This window comes from Microtus oregoni, unplaced genomic scaffold (assembly GCF_018167655.1).
Source record: "Microtus oregoni isolate MIOR12 unplaced genomic scaffold, Mior012 000022F_ref0000154, whole genome shotgun sequence".
NCBI classification, from domain to species: Eukaryota; Metazoa; Chordata; class Mammalia; order Rodentia; family Cricetidae; genus Microtus; species Microtus oregoni.
In genome coordinates, this window is record NW_024543081.1 from 17,373,180 (window position 1) to 17,391,979 (window position 18,800).

The 18,800-nt window shown below is 51.8% G+C and overlaps 2 protein-coding genes across 3 annotated transcripts; both read left to right on the top strand.

The window, feature by feature from the left end:
- Positions 1 to 10: 10 nt before the first annotated feature.
- Positions 11 to 5,406, top strand: Gfus (GDP-L-fucose synthase). Of its 2 annotated transcripts, none has more exons than XM_041672173.1 (11): positions 11 to 102; positions 776 to 932; positions 1,254 to 1,368; positions 3,214 to 3,342; positions 3,429 to 3,502; positions 3,647 to 3,780; positions 3,906 to 3,970; positions 4,225 to 4,291; positions 4,408 to 4,487; positions 4,716 to 4,815; positions 5,083 to 5,406. In XM_041672173.1, the coding sequence occupies exons 2-11, from the start codon at positions 787 to 789 to the stop codon at positions 5,136 to 5,138; spliced, it is 966 nt and encodes a 321-aa protein (XP_041528107.1). In that variant the 5' UTR covers positions 11 to 102; positions 776 to 786; the 3' UTR covers positions 5,139 to 5,406. The 2 variants fall into 2 exon arrangements, with proteins under 2 accessions (XP_041528107.1, XP_041528108.1); XM_041672174.1 differs by lacking the exon at positions 11 to 102 and adding an exon at positions 111 to 168.
- A 3,865-nt stretch (positions 5,407 to 9,271) lies between these two features.
- On the top strand, positions 9,272 to 14,199 carry Pycr3 (pyrroline-5-carboxylate reductase 3). The gene is made up of 6 exons (XM_041672354.1): positions 9,272 to 9,425; positions 11,282 to 11,346; positions 11,911 to 12,090; positions 12,316 to 12,528; positions 13,324 to 13,416; positions 13,570 to 14,199. Exons 1-6 carry the CDS (start codon positions 9,335 to 9,337, stop codon positions 13,750 to 13,752), a joined length of 825 nt encoding a protein of 274 aa, XP_041528288.1. The 5' UTR covers positions 9,272 to 9,334; the 3' UTR covers positions 13,753 to 14,199.
- Positions 14,200 to 18,800: the final 4,601 nt, after the last annotated feature.

The following is an 18,800-nucleotide window of genomic DNA, read 5'->3' on the forward strand; positions in this document are numbered from 1 at the left end:
CCCAGAATTCCCCGGGAGGGCCTCGCCCCCTCCACCTGGACCGCGGGTAGCTGGAGAACTGTGCACCGGAAGCAGCTCTAAGACTGGTGGAACCTGGAGCAGGTGAGAGACTCCTGGGTGGACGCAGCGCTGCAAGCCAGGGACCCCACAGGCTGCTTGGTTGAGGCTGTAAGAGTGCGTCTGGCATAGGAGGTCTTAGGGGGCTTGGGCTGGGTTGCCTGCGAGGTAGTGGACCACTGGGTGTAGGGGCTGGGCCCTTGTTCATCTGGATGGTGGTAGAGCCATGCGACTGGGCCAGAGCCATCCTGAAGGAGCATATTTTCAGCGTCCCGAGGCCTTCCAATGCCCCAGAAGAACTAGGCTTTCCTAGGCCATAGGCTATCAGCTCAGCACTAGTGGGTACGAGGCTCCAAGCACGGGTACTGCCGCTTGTCTGTCTGTGTCGGAGAGTGTAGGCTACAAGTAACCGCTACGATCTTTGCTCGGAACTGCCAGCCCTAGTCTTTCAGTCGTAGGATTGGGATGTATCTTTCCTCTGCCTAGTAGAGTCATGGTTGGAACCAAGCTACTTTGGTTTGGATAGCAGCCAGCAAGGAACCTGTGGTGCCCAGGGCAAAGGACTTCTTAGGGGAACGGAGCAGGGTGTGCCAGGCAGGCCATGGTTGCTCCTCCTTGGGAGTTTGACTCTGTGCCTGTTGTCCATTGGCTCATGAGAATGGGGTGGGGAGAGCAGCACATCCTGTATCCTCCTTAGCTCTCACGTTTGGCCCTCCAGGTGCAGCCACAATGGGTGAGCCCCAGGGATCCATGAGGATCCTCGTGACAGGGGGCTCTGGACTGGTGGGCAAAGCCATCCAGAAGGTGGTTGCAGATGGGGCCGGCTTACCTGGCGAGGAATGGGTGTTTGTCTCCTCCAAAGATGCAGATCTGACGTGAGTTGGAGCCGTAGTCAGACCCAGCCCCTCCTCCTGGTCCCCTCTCCAGGCTCCCTGAGCCTAGCAGGAGCCTTGAGTCTGTGCCCTCCCTGCCAGGTGACTGATCTGGCTACGATTGCTGGTTATGCTAAGCAAACATCCTCCTATAGTTCCGGGTGCCCACACCCAATGCTGGCTACAGTCCTGAACTTGGCTACTTGTCTCTTTGGCTGCCCTTCTAGCCTTAGACCCATCCAGTTTCTCCACCCACTGCCCAAGTTCCCAATTCCTGATTTCCCTGGGCCTCATCAGGCCCCCTAACATCCTGGCTTCCCTCAGGGATGCAGCACAAACCCGAGCCCTATTCCAGAAGGTACAGCCCACCCATGTCATCCATCTTGCTGCAATGGTAGGCGGCCTTTTCCGGAATATCAAATACAACTTGGATTTCTGGGTAAGTTGGGATGCTGGGGACAATAAGTCTTGGGAGCCCAGAGCTTAGGCCCTTGGAACTTCCACAGAGTCCCAAGAAGTCCTTGAGGACTGGTTTTGCACAGCCCTGGGGTCATTTGGCCAAGGGCTGACCTGCAGGCATGAGAAGCTGAAAGGGCCAGCATTCCACACTGTGTAACTGGAGGCAGGTTCCTGCTTACTGAGCCTGCTCAGCTGCCAGATCCTTCAACTTCCAGGCTTGGGTCATTCAGCTCCCTGAATCTACCAGCCACTTCTGGATGCTGGAATGTCTCTAGCATGTGCTTTAAGAAGAAGGGCAAAATATAAGATCTCTGCTTCTGCGAACTGGGCTCCCAAGAGTTGGTCCACCTGCCTCTGGGCAGTGACTTTGTCCTGGCTGGCCTGACTACACACTGCAGTATGGAAAGGTTCCCACCAGATTTGCTCAAGGACTCAGTCACCCAAAGTTCTTCTTGCCCATCCCAGTGTTTTCAGCAAACTGCTTGGTCACTACCTCTTTCATGTTCTTAGACCAGTATGCCTCATAACAGTTTAGGGAAGAGAACTGGAGAGAGGCAAGGCAAGACACTAAGACGTAGAGCTGGGCATGACTCCTCTGTAGTTGGGATTGGGGGCTACTTCTTTGTAGTGGGAACCCCACGTACAGTTTTCCCCATCTCTACCAACTGCCCAGCACTCAGTAGCCCTGGAAATGCCATTCTGGCATCCACACCCAGGCAGAGGGCAGGATCTTCCCGTGTCCCTAGAGAATGGCAGCTTTTATAAGGTCAGTTTGGGAGGCTTAGCCTTGTTCCAGAAGTGTGGTGATGTTTGTTTGTGCTTTAACAACTAAAGCTTGCTTGAAGATCAGACTGCAGAGCTCTGCAAATTCAAGGCTACAGGAGATTGATCCAATCTGAAAGAGAACCCAAGACAGGCGTGTGATTCCCAAGCACTGGGATTAAAGGTGTGAGCCATCACTGCCTGGTCTCACAGCACAAACAAAATCTTACCACACAGAAGCTCTTCAGATAAATAGGCACAGATAGTGCTCATATCTGAGCTAGGCTATGATCCCATGTCTCTCCCTAGAGGAACAGGAAGGAGCTTGAGTCGTTCATGGACAGCCTAACTGTAGTTGGTTTTTTAACTCTTTGGGGGCCCGCCACCCAGCTCCTAAATAAATACACGGAGACTTAGTCTTACTTATGAATGCCCAACTTAGCTGGGCTTGTTTCTAGCCAGCTTTTCTAACTTAAATTATTGTGTTTCTCTTTAACTATATTTTGCCTCTGGGTTTTTTATGTTTCTTTATTCTGTATATGTTTCTTTCCTTTTTACTCTGTGATTGGCCCCTTGTGTCCTCTCCTCCTTTTCTTGCTTTTTTCCTCTTCTCTTTTTCTCCTTCTATTCTCTCTGCCTGGCAGTCTTGCCCATCCCTCTCCTGCCTAGTTATTGGCCATTCAGCTCTTTATTAGATCAGTCAGGTGGTTTAGGCAGGCAAAGTAACACAGCTTTACAGAGTTAAAAAAAATGCAATGTGGAGCTGGAGAGATGGCTCAGAGGTTAAGAGCATTGCCTGTTCTTCCAAAGGTCCTGAGTTCAATTCCTAGCAACCACATGGTGGCTCACAACCATCTATAATGAGGTCTGGTGCCCTCTTTTGGTCTTCAGGCATACACACAGACAGAATATTGTATAAATTAAATAAATAAATAAATATGCAATATAAAAGAATGCAACACGTCTTTGCATCATTAAACAAATATTCCACAGCATAAATGAATGTAACACATCTTAAATTAATAACCCACAATATCTAACCCACCTGTGCTACCCACTGCAGAGGAAGAATGTGCACATCAATGACAATGTCCTGCATTCAGCCTTCGAGGTGGGCACTCGCAAGGTGGTCTCCTGCCTGTCCACCTGTATCTTCCCTGACAAGACCACCTATCCTATTGATGAGACAATGGTGAGGGGCAGGGCCTCCTGAGGCGGGACCTGAGGGTGTGGGCGGAGCCAGGTGGGGGTTCTCAGTGTATCTCCTGCTCCTTGTAGATCCACAACGGTCCACCACACAGCAGCAATTTTGGGTATTCATACGCCAAGAGGATGATTGACGTGCAGAACAGGTGCTACTTCTTGGTCTTGCCCAGGCCTCCCTGGAGAGGGGAGGATGGACCCCTGGATTAGTGAGGCGTCGTCGTCGCTGCCTCATTTATACAGTTGCAGAAGGAGCTGGGGACATGAGGTCAGGAGACACTGTGTTTTTGTAGGGCCTACTTCCAGCAGCATGGCTGTACCTTTACCGCTGTCATCCCCACCAATGTCTTCGGGCCTCATGACAACTTCAACATCGAAGATGGCCATGTGCTGCCTGGCCTCATCCATAAGGTGCACCTGGCCAAGAGTGAGTGAAGCTGTCCAGCACACGCCCGGCGCAGGTTACCTGCCTGAAGGGGCCCTGGGCTCAGCTGTGGGGTGGGCGGGGTGTTGGCTCTGGATGCAGAGCTCTGACCCCTGCCCCATCTGTAGGTAATGGTTCAGCCTTGACTGTGTGGGGGACGGGGAAGCCACGGAGGCAGTTCATCTACTCTCTGGTATGTATAGGGGCAGCATGGTCATCCCAGAAGGCTGTGTGGGAAGTGATGGCCTAGGAAACAGTCCTTGAAAAATGCCAAGTCCCCAGGGGTGCAACTTGGGTTCAGTAGGAGAGAGTATAGCCTGGGTGAGGGGCCTTCATCCAGGGTGACCGTTGGCTGTGCCCCCAAAGGAGCAGAAACAGCAGTGCAGCCTCCCCACTAGGGGCATTTGGTACTCACTTGTGGGTTTGACCTAAGTCTCTGACCTCCAGGACCTGGCCCGGCTCTTCATCTGGGTCCTGCGGGAGTACAGTGAGGTGGAGCCCATCATCCTCTCAGGTGGGCACTCTGCAGCAGGGCAGGACCCGTGTCTACCCTGACGAGTGGGAGCAGACATGCTCCTAAGGGTCTGGACAGGGAGGCCTGACTGACTGCTGGCCTGTGGTTCCCCACAGTGGGCGAGGAAGATGAAGTGTCCATCAAGGAGGCGGCCGAGGCTGTAGTGGAGGCAATGGACTTCTGTGGGGAAGTCACTGTATCCTTTGACTCCAGGGATGGGCTGACGGTGGGGCCTGGGGGGGTACTGGGGGGTACTGTGGCTTCCCCTTATCATGGCCAAAACAGCACCATTTTGTTTCTGGTGGTGCTCACCCTGGCAATAGAAGGGGATCTGCTATGTCCTGGACCTGTTCCAGGAAAAGACAGGTTCCGGGTAGGGCAAATAGGTAGTTTCTTCTGCTATGGCCTTGACGGAGGTGTCCAGTTTGATTCAACAAAGTCAGATGGACAGTATAAGAAGACAGCCAGCAATGGCAAGCTTCGGTCCTACTTGCCTGACTTCCGTTTCACACCTTTCAAGCAAGGTGAGCTGTCCTTCCCAGAACCCTTATCCACCCCAAGCTGTGCTTGCCAGCCCGCTCTGGACTTCCTCCCTGTTCCCTGCAGTGGGCTCCGCCTCCGTGTGAGCCTCCATGTGAGGCTGCAGGCTTGGTTACCAAGCCCTCCTCAGAGGCCATATCCACTGCAAAGCTGGGCACTGTAGTTTAGGGTGTGTGGGTGGAGCCTCCTACCTCTGGGGAGGGTGGGGAGAGTGGGTGGTGTCACCGCCTCTCATCTGTCTGCCTCTGCAGCTGTAAAGGAGACCTGTGCCTGGTTCACCGACAACTATGAGCAGGCCCGGAAGTGAAGCACGGGACAAGCAGGTGCTCAGCTGGCAATGCCCAGTCAGTGGTCACCTCAGATCTTGCCGAGAACTGAGGCTAGCATCCAGCAGCCTAAGCCACGTGCTGGCCTCTGCCAGGCGGCTCCATGCAGCTGTCCGGTAGGGTCTGTGTTTATCCATCCTCGGGGAAAGGCTAGACCAACACTTTGCTTGTCTGCTTCCGCCCCAACCTCTGCATCCATGCTGGTCCTGCTGTCCCTTGTCTAGAAACCAATAAAATGGATTTTCCTAAGCCTGGGCTCAGAAGCTGTGTCCAGCCTTCCCCTCCTCACAACAGAGCCTTCCTAGCTTGTCCAGTCCTGGGGCCCACTGTTCCCGTGTGCTACTTTGCTCCTATGAGCTACTAGGTCCAAGGCAAGAGTCCCCATGTGAAGGACCAGAGGGTGCAGATGTAGGTGTCAGGTAGCAGGCAGTGTAGGTCAGATGTCAGCGGGCTCAGGTATAGGGCAGGGTACCTTCCTAACAGTCTGGATCTTTTTTTTTCTTAAAGGTTTATTTAACTTTTTATCTTATGTGCATTGGTATGAAGGTGTCAGATCCCTTGCAACTGCATCTTCAGACAATTGTGAGCTGTCATGTGGGTGCTGGGAATTGAACCCCGGTCCTCTGGAAGAACAGTTAGTGCTCTTAACCACTGAGCCATCTCTCCAGCCCCCAACAGTCTGGGTCTTATGCTTAGCCCTTCCACTTGTGGTCACACAGACCTCTCTGCTTCAGACTTGAGGACCTTGGTTGGTGGATCTCAATTTGGACAGATTTGGGCCATCAGGGGACACAAGGATGGACCTGCAGGGAGATTGGTGATGGATGATTTACACTTCACAAGGACCCCGGGCCTGGGCTTGTTAGTCAGCTGTAGCCACTTGAGTGGTGATATCATGGACTTTCCTATGTTCAATGTCAAGATGGTCAAATCCAAGCCAATTAGGGCAGCACAGGAGGCTCTAAGGGTGCTACAGGTAGAGGCAAGTCATTTTGGGATTGCTTTTTGTAGCTTTTATTTTTATTTTCTTAAATTTATTTAAGTATACAGTGGTCTGCCTGCATATGTCCCTGCAGGCCAGAAGAGGGCACCAGATCTCATTACAGATGATTGTGAGCCACTTCACCTGTGGTTGCTGGGAATTGAACTCAGGACCTTTGTTAAGTGTGGCCAGTGCCCTTAACCTCTGAGCCATCTCTCCAGCCCGCTTTTATTTTTCGTTTTGTGTTTGTTTTTGTTTTTCGAGACAGGGTTTCTCTGTAGGTTTGGAGCCTGTCTTGGAACAGCTCTGGGTCATTTCTAGGCTCCCATCCTAGATTCCACTTGGCTAAGACTGTTAGGGTTTTTCCTTGTCCGTGATGACTGGGACTGGAAGCTACAGGCCCCTCAACTCCTCTCAGTCTTGAAATGGAGCTACCACTGCCCCTGAAGACTGGGGAGAGCAGAGGTGAGCATTTATTCCCCAGATTCAAGAGTCAGCTCCAGGAAGGCAGGAGTAATGATGGGCACCTGTGTAGTACGTTATGACCACCAGCCACATAGCTGAAGCTGACAATGGGCTGCTGGACAAGTCAGAACTGTTATACATGCATATACAGTGATTTATAGACTGGGCTACAGGATGTGCTCTGGGTAGCCCAGCAATGACTAATACTGGAGAGGCCAAGAATCCAGTGATTGTTCAGTGAGGCAGGATGGATGCCTCAGCAGCGCCAGCCTGGCCTGGAGGCCTCCCGGAGAGTTGCCGGTCTTCTGTGTACTGTGTACATTGGGATCCTAGATGGACTTGGTATTAACACACAGACAAAAAAGATTCCTTCCACGTCCTGTTATCTGGGTTGCCACCAGAAGGCACTGCCTTGATTTAGGGCTGGTCTTCCTGCTTCAGATAATCTTAAGAAAACCCTGCGTAGGCTTGCCGGGGAGCTTTTGTTCTAGTCAATTCCAGATGCAGCCAGTGTAGACAACTCACAGCTCCACGTCCCTCCCCTCAGAAACCACATCCATTCTACCCCACTGCCTTTTCCTCAGGTGATCAGTCTGCCTGCTGCGGTCTCATTGCTTGCTCAGATTTCCTCATCCTAGGCCACCCTTCCTATACATTCTGCCTCTCACGTCCCAGAAATGCTAAAGATACCCAGTTGTTTTCTGCATTCACTAACCCTTGATGCTCAGCCTGCATCTGAGGCCTTTTGTCTTCCAGCAGGACAGTCCACAGCCTGCCTGGTCTTTCACCCTCTAAAGCAGCAACTGCTGGCCTCTCCGATGTTGTCCTGCCCAGTGTCCCTCTGACTCATGCCTTCCTAGTCTCCTTTGCCCCCCCATCTTCAAATTTCTTTTAAACTTATTCCTCTGATGAGAGTCCACGGGGTTGCGGGCGGACCAGGGCATTAAGTATGTACCCCTCCAGCCCCCAGAAAGAGCTAAGCTGATCAGAACCTGCGGGACACACCTGTCTAATGCCCACCAGTCTGTGCTAACTGCATCATGTCAAGGAGCACATACTCTGTCCTAAGAATCAGAATACCTTGAGCACACTGACTAGGCAGCATGCATTTCCAGCAGGCCAAGTCTCAACCAGGTGCTGTTGGTTGCAGCCCAGAATATGAAAATTCTTTACGATCTTGTTCCTATAAATGTCCCTTATCCCCCACCTCTCCATGTACGTTCCTGTAGATTTTTGTCCCTGTATATAGTAAGGATTCTAAGCTCCCTGTGTCAATCTGCTTTCTACTGTTACTAAGACAACTTGTACCAAGGGGAAGTTTTGTTTTGCTTTAGTCTTTAGCTCCTGGCTTTCCAGGTTTCCATCCACCATCAGGCAGACTCGTGGGAAAGATCAGGGAACACAGCTCTTCACCTCATGCCACGCAAGAAGAAAGGACTGTCCATCACATTCCAGCTGTGGCAGGCAGGGGACACACAAACTTTAACTGTGGGACCTCACAGTCCAAGGACAGCATTGCCCTTGTAAATTTGGTGGTGGACTCCTAAGTACTGTGTTCTATTTTGCCTAATTTTAATACACTAAAAACAATAACAACAAAAACTTGGGCAGTGGTGGTGTATGCGCTTAATTCCAGTCCTTGGGGAGGCAAAGGCAGATAGATCTGAGTTCAAGGCCAGCCTGGTCTACAGAGAGAATTCCAAGACAGCCAGGGCCACACAGAGAAACCCTGCCTCAAAAAAGCACCCAAACCAAAAGTCAGCAGCAAAGCAACTACCTTTACCCAGTTTGTAGGAAGTCTGTGTATACTTTTGACTCGAAGTTACTTCAGTAATAAAGTGTAGTAGTTTGAGTTGGGACCTTGATCATCTGGTCAAAGTCTTGTGCCTTTGTTCCCCTTTTGTGCATACGCTTGTTTTACCTGCCCTTTCTTTGCTCTTTCACTTCACCTAAATGACTATAATCTTTAAGAATTGTATGTGGAATTAAATACAGGTAATTATCCCGGTGAAACACTAAAGCAAACAAAACTTTTTAAAAACAGCTGCGCAGTGAAGACGCATGCCTTTAGTCCCAGCACTCAGGAGGCAGAGGCAGGTGGATCTCTGAGTTGGAGACCAGCCTGGTCTGCAGAGTGAGTTCCAGGACAGTGCCAGGAATGTTACCCAGAGAAACCTGGTCTCGGAAACACCATCCCTGTCCCCCACTCCTGCCCCCCCCCCCCCCAAGAAAAAGACTGTATGCTGGTTGACTGATTAGTTAGTGCTTTCTTTAATCTGGAGCACCAGAACTGGCACCGAGGATAGTACCCAAGGCGCACAAAGTAGGCAAGAGCCGCCGTTAAGTACCACCGTACACTCCCAGTCCCATCCTAGGGTGGTTGGAGCTTTCCCTCCAAATCTCTCTGTACGGCTTTTAGGGAGACTCCAGCTTCGGATATTCCAGGTCGAGTCAGACATTCTGGTTAGGACTAGCTCTACCACCTTCTTCTCCCTTTTCCCTCAGCAAAGTCGCCTGCTGCTTCACCCAGGCTTGAGAAATCCCACCTCAAGCAACAAAACGCAGGCGTCAGCGCCCCGCTCCTCCTCTCCCCGCCCCGCCCCGCCCCGAACTCGCCCCTCTCCATCCCCCTTGCCTCCCGGAACCCGCCCAGTCGCTTCTGTCCATCAAAGCGCCTCTAGTGGGCGGGGCTCGCTGCCGTAGGGACCTGAGACGGCCAGCAGGAGCACGATGGCGGCTGCAGGGTCTGAATCTCTGCGCGTGGGCTTCGTGGGCGCAGGCCGCATGGCGGAGGCCATTGCTAAAGGCCTCATACGAGCAGGTGGGGAGGCGAGGCCTAGTTGGGGGGCTTTACTGTGGGAAGAGCCCTTAAGCCTCGGCGGGAGGGGCACACATGGTTCACCCAAGGGCCAGTGGGGTGAACTCGCCCTGTTTCTGGATGAGAACCCTACGGTAGCCTTCCATCAAGGTCTCCAGGGTCCCTGAGTGAGCCGGCAGCCCTTTCCCCAGGAGGGTGGGTGGGTCGGCGAGCCAGGCGTGGTGCGGAGAAAAAAATAGCCCAGCTTATTTTATTTAACACTGATGGTATTGTTGGATGCTATTCCTTTAAATGTATTGAATTAAAGAAAATTGCCATTAACTTCATTCGTGACTTCTTTGTCGGAGTTTTGCTTGTTTATTTCTTTCTCCCCCCCCCCCCCCCTTGTTTTTCGAGAGGGTTTCTCTGTGTCGCCCTTGCTGTCCTGGATTTCCTTGGTAGACCAGGCTGACCTTAAACTCAAGAGATCTGCCTCTGCTTCCCGAGATTAAAGGCTTGAGCCACCACTAGTGGGCTCACTTTTGATTTATTTCCTTAACGTGACTGTGATTTTATAGTTCCATATGTGGCGCGAACCAATTTTGTCTTAGATTGGACTGGCTTAATGCCAAGTTAAGTGTCCAACTTCCTGGCCTCCTCCTCCTGTCTCTTACTCTGTTTTCTGTTCACGCATCAACTCCACTTTCAGAGGTGGGCAGCTGTGTGGGAGGAAGAGGATTGGCTCTGTGTACTGGAGAGTGTCTGCCGTCCCTGGTGTGTCTTCTCTAGAGCCAACAATACCTTGAATGTCAAGGTCACAGTGTCTCCACCTGTGCCAGGTGTCTGCAGCCTGCTGGAGGGTGGGTTGAGAAGGGAGGCAAACTCTTCGTGGCCGAGGACTGCTGGTGCATAGCAGGGGCTGTCAGTACTGGCCTGACTACTGTACGGTGTTTAGAAGACTTTGCGTACAGATTGCAGGTAGAGGAAGTTGGTGACCTTTGGCTCCCTGCTTTCGGTTGTACTTCAAAGTCCAGAGCGGCATGATCATTAGAGAGTGGCTTCTACAAGTCTCACGGTGTTTACATGTAAAACCTGGCAGTTCACCTGCCTCTTGGTGCTATCCTGTCACTGACATGATTAGCAGCCTCTGTGTTCAGGTTGTGGGGTACGCTTCCACCTGGCCCAGTCTTCCTACTTCTACACCCTCCAAAAACATGATTTCCACCAAACAGGCATTTAGTCTCCCCAAAACATCCCAGCACACTTGCCCTGTTGCAAGGGAGCTTCTCCCCTGTCAGGTCTTTATCAGATAAGCTAATTTTTTTTTAAAGATTATTTTATATGTGTGTTTTGTGCACTGTGTGTGTGTGTGTGTGTGTGTGTGTGTGTGCTTGGTGCCTGTGGAGGCCAGAGGAGGGCAGTGGCTTCACTGGAGGTGGAGTTATGGATGATTGTCATCACCATGTGGGTCCTGGGAACCTATCCCAGGTCATCTTCAAGAGCCGCAAGTATTCTCAACTGCTGAGCTGTCTCTCCAGACCCTTTACCAGCTATGTCCTTATGCAGGCTGCTGCTCCAGGCCTGGTGTTCCTGCAGAGATTTTGCATTTGACCAACAGACCTAAGTGCACCAGTCAGCTGCCCCTTCCCTGAAATCAGGGACCCATGGGCTCTGTGCCTGGTCAGGATCAGGCAGGTTCCTGGCCCCAGTATCCAACAGCAGTGTTGGCAATGGCATTCAAATACAATTCACTTGATTGCTCAGCAGCAAAGACAGACGAGCATCCCTGTTGTGATCCTATGGAGCCTTAGGCTAACAATGGCCTAGGCAAGCTCTTTCCTATCTTCCCAGCCCTCACCAGCTTTTGGCTTTCTATCCAGGCAAAGTGGAAGCGAAGCAAGTGCTGGCCAGTGCACCAACAGACAAGAACCTCTGCCACTTCAGGGTGAGTGGGACTTAGGGGCTTGTCCTTCTGAAGCATTTTCAGGGCCAGGTATGGCTGAAGGTTTGAGATGGCTTGATTTGTCCTGGAGAAGGAGAGGTCAAAGGCCAGGAAAACCTTCTGGAAGACTAGAGCAGATTGTGTTCCTGTGTGGGGTAGTTGTGGACACTAATGAAGAGGGAAGGTTCCAGGGCTGCAGAGATGGCTTAGTGGTTAAGAGCACTGATTGCTCTTCCAGGGGACCTGGGTTTAACTCCCATCACCTACATGGCAGCTCACAATTGTCTGTAACTCCAGGATCCAGCACCCTCCCATAAACAGGCATACAGGCAAAACACCAATAAAATAAAAATAAATTTTAGGAGGGAAGGTTCCAGAAGGTAACTCTTGGACTCTGTGAGGCTCAGGGCCATTAGGTTTTTCTTAGGCATTTGAGAGTATGACTGGTACAGACATTTGTAACGACATAGGCCTGAGGGAACCATGGGATGTAGGATGATTGAAAGCACACGGGTGGGTAGGATCCCTCCTTACACAGCCTCATTCCTGGCGCTGGTGTCTGTGCAGGCTCTAGGTTGCCAGACCACTCACTCCAACCAGGAAGTGCTGCAGAGCTGTTCACTTATCATCTTTGCCACCAAGCCTCAGGTTCTGCCAGATGTTCTGGCAGAGGTGGCCTCCATCGTTACCAGTGAGCACATCGTGGTCTCTGTGGCTGCTGGGATCCCTCTGAGCTCGCTGGAGGAGGTGAGTAGTCTGAGTATGAAATAGACTCTGCCGGCCATGTGTGGGAGGCAGATAGCATCCGAGACAACCTCTAGAAGTCGTTAGTTGGCCCACCAGGATTAGGTGGCTGGGGCCGTGTTCTGCCACTGTGCCTGGGAAGTGGGGTCTAGAGACTGCATTTAGCTGAGGTGTTTGCCTAGCAAGCCCGGTCTCAGGATACCTGACACTAAGCTCTCTTTTGTCCAGCTGCTGCCCCCGAAAACACGAGTGTTGCGAGTCTCTCCCAATCTACCTTGCCTAGTCCAGGAGGGGGCAATGGTGATGGCCCGGGGCCACCATGCCAGGAATGACGACGCTAAGCTCCTACAGAACTTGCTGGAGGCCTGCGGGCAGTGCATAGAGGTTCCTGAGTCCTACGTAGATATCCATACCGGCCTCAGTGGCAGTGGTGTGGCCTTTGTGAGTATGTCTTCCCCCTACCCTCAAAGGCCCTGCTCTCAAGGTCTCAGAGTCAAGCCTTGGGGCCTCAAGTGGTCCATGAGCCACCAGTGAGCTCTGCTGTCTCAGAACATCGTGCTTTGTTGGACCATCAAGGCTGGCCACTTTATCAAACTCTGGGTTTAGGCCTTAGAGCTTCAGGTATCTGTGACCACATTCAGGGCCTTCTTTCTCATGGTTCTGAGCCAGTGGTTCTCAACCTTCCTAATGCTACGACCCTTTAGTACAGTTGTTGTGGTGATCCCAACCATATTGTTTTGTTTTTTTGAGACAGGGTTTCTCTGTGTAGCTTTGGAGCCTGTCCTGGAACTATCTCTTGTAGACCAGGCTGGCCTCGAACTCCCAGAGATCCGCCTGCCTCTGCCTCCCAAGTGCTGAGATTAAAGGCGTGCACCACCACCACCTGGCCCATATTGGCTTTTTTTTTAGGTTTTTTTGAGACAGGGTTTCTCTGTGTAGTTTTAGAGCCTATCCTGGAACTAGCTCTTGTAGACCAGGCTGGCCTCGAACTCACAGAGATCTCCTGCCTCTGCCTCCTGAGTGCTGGGATTAAAGGTCTGCATCACCACTACCCAGCAATATCTGTGTTTTCTGATGGTCTTAGGTGACCCCTATGAAGAGGGATGTTCAATTCCCAAAGGGGTCGTGACCCACAGGTTGAGAACTGCGTTCAGAGTATTCTCTAGCCGGGAGCTGTGCCCAGCAGAATGTCCACCTTGACATTCCCCCTTCCCACTCCCAATGCTATTGCTACAGGTGTGCACATTCTCGGAGGCCCTAGCTGAAGGTGCCATCAAGATGGGCATGCCCAGTGGCCTAGCCCACCGCATTGCTGCCCAGACCCTGCTGGTGAGTGAAGGGTTCCTCGGGAGAACGCTGGGAAGGTTGTGCTCAGGAATGTGTGCTGTCTCCAGCAAACAGGCAGACACACCTGCAAAGTTCAGACAGGCGGGGGAAACGTGTAGCTGCCCCCCACAACTCTCCCGTAACTCTTCTCCCCAGGGGACAGCCAAGATGCTGCAGCAGGAAGGGAAGCATCCAGCCCAGCTTCGGACGGATGTGCTCACACCAGCTGGAACCACCATCCATGGGCTTCATGCCCTAGAGAAGGGCGGCCTGCGAGCAGCTGCCATGAGCGCGGTGGAAGCAGCTACCTGTCGAGCTAAGGAGCTCAGCAAGAAGTAAACCAGGCTCCAGGTGAGACTACAGATTCCTGGCCCAGCTTCGGCCTCTGAGTGGCGAGAACAGCCCCACGGCCATCATCTTCATCAGAGAAGCTGTGACTACTTGTTAAAGACCCTCAAGATCAGGTCTGTTGCCTGTGACATTCAGTCAAGGAAGCAGGAGGTGCGGAGGGTCATTCGACCCCAACTGTGATTCCAGCTCCTCTCTCCTGCACCTCTCAGCCAGTTGTAATTGTGTCCTAATTGTACATGGCCTCATGGTCTCAGGGGGTAGATTATGCAACCTGTGGAAGGTTTCCATCTTTACAGATATGGGATCATCCTCATCCGTGCTGGCAGGAGGTGTTTTGGTGGTGTGGTTGTTTGGTCACGCACACTCCTATAAACAGCACCCCATCCATGCTCTCTAAGTCCAATAAACTCATTGGTGCCCCAAGTTGAACTTTGATTGTGCTTTGGGTTGTCCTTGGTACTCTATAAGAAGGGGATAAATCTATTTCCTCAGGGAGAGTATCTTCAACACTGGGTACCAGCCTCCTTGCTTGCTCAGGTTCCCTCTATCTTCCCCTGGTCCCCACCTCTAAGGACAACGGTTCTCTATCCACCACATAAATGGATATTTCCACTTCCTCTACCTTGGAAAAAGTGTCCATCTCTGCAGGCTGCCTCGCTGCCACCCCCTCCCAGAACAGCAAGAATCCTACTTCTAAAGAGACTTAATAGGTAATGTTGGTTCTCAGGCGCCTGAAAGCTTTTATTATGGGGGGGGGTGGGATGGGTATTGGAATCTATGACAGAGCTGCTAGCAACAAGAGCTGCTGCGGCTGGTCTAGAGCCCTGTCCCTTCTATGCATTTCCGTGGACTGCTCAAAAGCCAAAAGCCAGAGGTCAGACTAGTGGAGGATAGGGGTGGGGATGTCACAGGAATAGATGACACTTGCCCAAGCTCTCTCCCTCTCCTTGAAGCCAGATTCTTGGCCCAGAGGAGGAAAGTGTCCCCAGTAGAAGCTGAAGAATTCCCCTTCTCTGAGCATTTGGCAGATGGCATGCCCTTCCGTAGTCGAGGAGGAGCTCCTCCAAGGGGTCTCATGCTGCAGAACTATACTGTCCAGCTTATCCTGTATTCGGGTTGCACCAGTCAAGTGGGAAAGCTGTTTGAGGTTTCAAAGATGGGTCCTAGCTAGCTTTGGAAGACGAGAGCCCTGCTTCCAGCTGGACCTAAGCTGGCTCTAGGGCAGGCAGAGCTTAGTCTGGTACTACAACTACAGGGACTACCCTGGTAGCATGTGACTCTTCAGTAAATCCATTCCTAAACCAGCAGGTCAGGAAAACCAGCACTTAGGGGAAAGTGAGGCTGTGGGATGGAGGACCAGGGCTCTGAGGCTACTGCACAGGGGTACCTGATATGGCTCTGGCCCCCACCACAGGTACCCTCTCCACCAAAACTCTCCTGGTCACTCTGACCCTAAGATGCCAACTCCCTCACGTTTACCCAGCAGCCTCCTGAGATTTGGTGGAAGCATCCATCAGTGTGGCTTGGGGCAGCTCCCACAGTGGCCATCTGCTAGCTGGGTGACACCAGAAACCTATCTATAAAGCAGGCCTAATGGTATTCATAGGAAGAGGCTGTCTTTCCCCAGTCCCACTACTCCAACACTGCAGCCCTTCCTCCTCTCAGCCCCTTGCCTTTGATGTACCCCTCTCATCCCATTTCCAGGGGGTGGCTCCTCTCAGCCCAGGGCTACCTGACTGGATTCTGGCATTGTCAGAATTTACGGAAAAACAGCCCAGCTGCTGTATTTATACAAAGTGCTATGTGAGCTGACCACTGATAACGAGAAGACAAGCGATACAGACAGCAGAGGGTCCCATCCCAGCTGCAGGGTCACTTGCTTGTGTTGTGTAGACACAGACAATCAACTTCCCTGGCTTCTAAGCTATGCCAAGTCCTGGTAGGATGGAGTCCCAAGGTCTGGTTTAAGGCAGCCCACCTGCCAAGAGAATCACTGACGGTGAACCAACAGATGTTTCTCTCTGGGATGAGGGCTGGGAAGTGGAACATACCCCTTTATTGCCTAGTCATGTCCAGAGGTGACAGGCAGCTTTGGGGCCATACGGCTGTGACACTGTCATCAAGGCCTCTTCCTACTGTACGCTGCTCATCCAGCCACAGCTTTCTGAGATAAGAACTAGTAGATGCTCATGGTATTCTTTGTAATCAATATTGTCCCTTTTGTGCCCTCCTCCTCCTCCCCCACACTATGGAGTGTTCCAAATCCAAGCATTAGATCCAGTCACAAAAATAAGACTAAACCAGGGTGGCTGATGAAGTTGACCTGTTTCACCTTTATTACACAAGTGCCATCAGACCGGCTCACCAAGTGACATAGGACCAACTGGCCAGGTGACCTTAGCTTTGAGCAAGGTTGAGTGTCAGAGAAAGGGCCCTACAATAAAATATGAAACCCACAAGCCCAAGATCCTACTGAGGGCAGCTGATGGGGTCAAGATGCTCTTGTGGGCACATTTAGAAGACACCAGACTGCACCGGGTTCCAGCTGGGCTTCCCATAGGCCGTCCTAACTAGGTGTGTAAAGGGCTCAGTCCTCAGAGGACCAGCCTTGAGCTTGAGGTGCTCCCCTCCCCTCCTACCATTTGTTTCACCTACAGCTCGGTCGTTTTCACTTTCCAAGGACATGGACCTTGGGGACAAGGCTGCCTGTGACCACTGCAAGTCCTCAACCCCCAAAGCAGTGGTGGTGACTCCAAAAGAACCCACGCTCACCCATCTTTCTGTGCTGGGTGCCTTCTCCAAACAATCTGTGTATGAATCTAAGGCAGGATCACTAAGCAGAAAAGGCTGCCTATACTTCCCAGGCCAAAGGATCGCTACATTTTGTGGGGAACAGGCAGAACTCTGGGGCAAGAGGCCCAGGATTCCTGCATGATTCCTGGTACATAGCAGAGGGCAATGGCTGCTGAAGAAACTGCCTTTTCACCCTCCTTACTAGTTACTGCAACTCGGTGCCCACAGGGAGCAACAGTGACGCACAGATGGGCACACTGAGTATAAGGCTCTCCTAAGGGGCCCATGAACCCCTAGGGAGCCCCATCAGACACTAAAAACCAACACAACTGCCTGTGTGGCGAAGGCCCCTGTGTAACAGATATGCAGTACTGCAAGCCCCAGAGATATAGGACTTCCTGCTGGGACAAACGGGTACCTGGGTAAAGCAGCCTCCTCCACAACTAGGACCCAGCCACCAGAACCTCTGTCCATAGCATGTAAAGAACAGCAGCATATTCCAGTCTAAAAATTTGCATTTTTTAAAAAATAGTGCTGCTGTTTAAACCCAGGGCCTCACCTCAGGCACCCTAGCAAGCACCCTAGCATCCCCAGCCTGAGATGACATCTTTGTACTTTCTCCTGGGTGTCTCAGTTAATGATAGCGTACAGACACAAGCCTGACAGGAGCTCTCTGACCCAGTCAGCCCACACCTGCTTGTTTATAGGGCAGCGATATGGGACCATAGCAACCTCCAGGATCTTGGGTCCTCAGACAGCTAGAGGGGCTGGTGAGAGGTCTCACTCCTGAGTCCTAGTCCCTGCCAACCCCAGTTTATCTGGGCCCAGGCCAAAGGAGGAAACACAATAGAAAGGACAAAGATAGAAGCCGATGGAAAGCTCTCCGATAGAACAGTACAGGTAGCCTAGGCTGGAGCAGCTGCTGACGCTACCCAGGCTGGCTGTAAATCCAAGCCCAGGCAGGTCTACCTCTCCACAGACTTGGAAGCAGGTCTGTCAAAGCCTGAAGGCAGCTCCTAGCCTGGGTACCTGGGTGATATGGAAGCTGATGGTATAACATTAGACTTCTGAAACCCCATCCAAGTTGCTAATGTTGGAGACCCTCTACCAGCCACGACTGCCCAAAGTCCTCTAGGTCTTTAGGCTTGAGGCCAGGTACATAGGAGACCAGATGGGCTCCAATGTGTACAGATAGAGATTGCTACCTGAGCCTCCGTTCTCTTGTTCCATGTGTTCCCTCAACTCTTAATATTTACGTAGATTTTTGACTGGGGTGTAGTGTGGTTCCAAGGAGCTGTATTCTTGGACTTACATGCAGATCACTTTTGGATACCTCATCCACGGCTCCATCCATTGCCAAGCTCTTGCATCCTTTGCCCTTCCCCACATCGTGTTTTCAAGGCTCAGACTATGAGGGAAGAGGTGAAGATAAGGGGCCAGTACTAGGACAGGGGCTCAGGACAGTATTTCTGCAAAGGCAATATTGGCCCTCCCTAAGACACAGGTGCCTCAGCTCTAGACCACCTGGAGCAATCTGAATCTGCAGTTGGACACAGCACCAGAGTGATTCAAAATCTGGATATTCTTAGAGTCTTTTCTCTAACCTGGGCCATCCAGCAATAGTTCCCCAGCCACACTCTTGGCAATGCCAGGAGGTGGATGAGTCTAGGGTCGGGTCTGGTGCAGGAAGAGCCCATGGGTGTACAGAGGTTGACTCAAAGGCACTGTCATGTTCTCAGATGGTTGCAAAGGCTGTCACCCGTTTCCAGGTAGATCAGACAGCCCTAGAGCTAGACAAAGTGGTTGGCAGTTTGTCCTGCCATTGGTCAAGCCACCTGGGTCCAAATCCAAACACTTGCCAACATCAGGAGTGGAAGATCTAATCAGAATGGAGTATTCTGAAGAACTAAAAATCCAAGCAGAACAGAATCAACTATACTTTGCTGCATCCAAAACCTCACCAAGTACTGGGCTTCCATTTCCCTGCATCCCACTCTCTGTGAGTACACCACCCCAGGTCAAGGAACTGGGGCCTAGCCTGAACTCTGATCCAGCACTACAAGGGCCTTCAGTTATCGGAGCAAGGGTAAGAGAGCCCAGAGACCACCTCACTCTTCCGGCACTCATGGTTCCCTATGAAGAGCATCTTTTAAAACAGGTTTAATGTGTTTTTGCTTGTTTTTAAAACAAAACCAAGTGCTTTCCCACTGAGACGAGGCCAGGCAGCACCGGGGAGGCCGGTG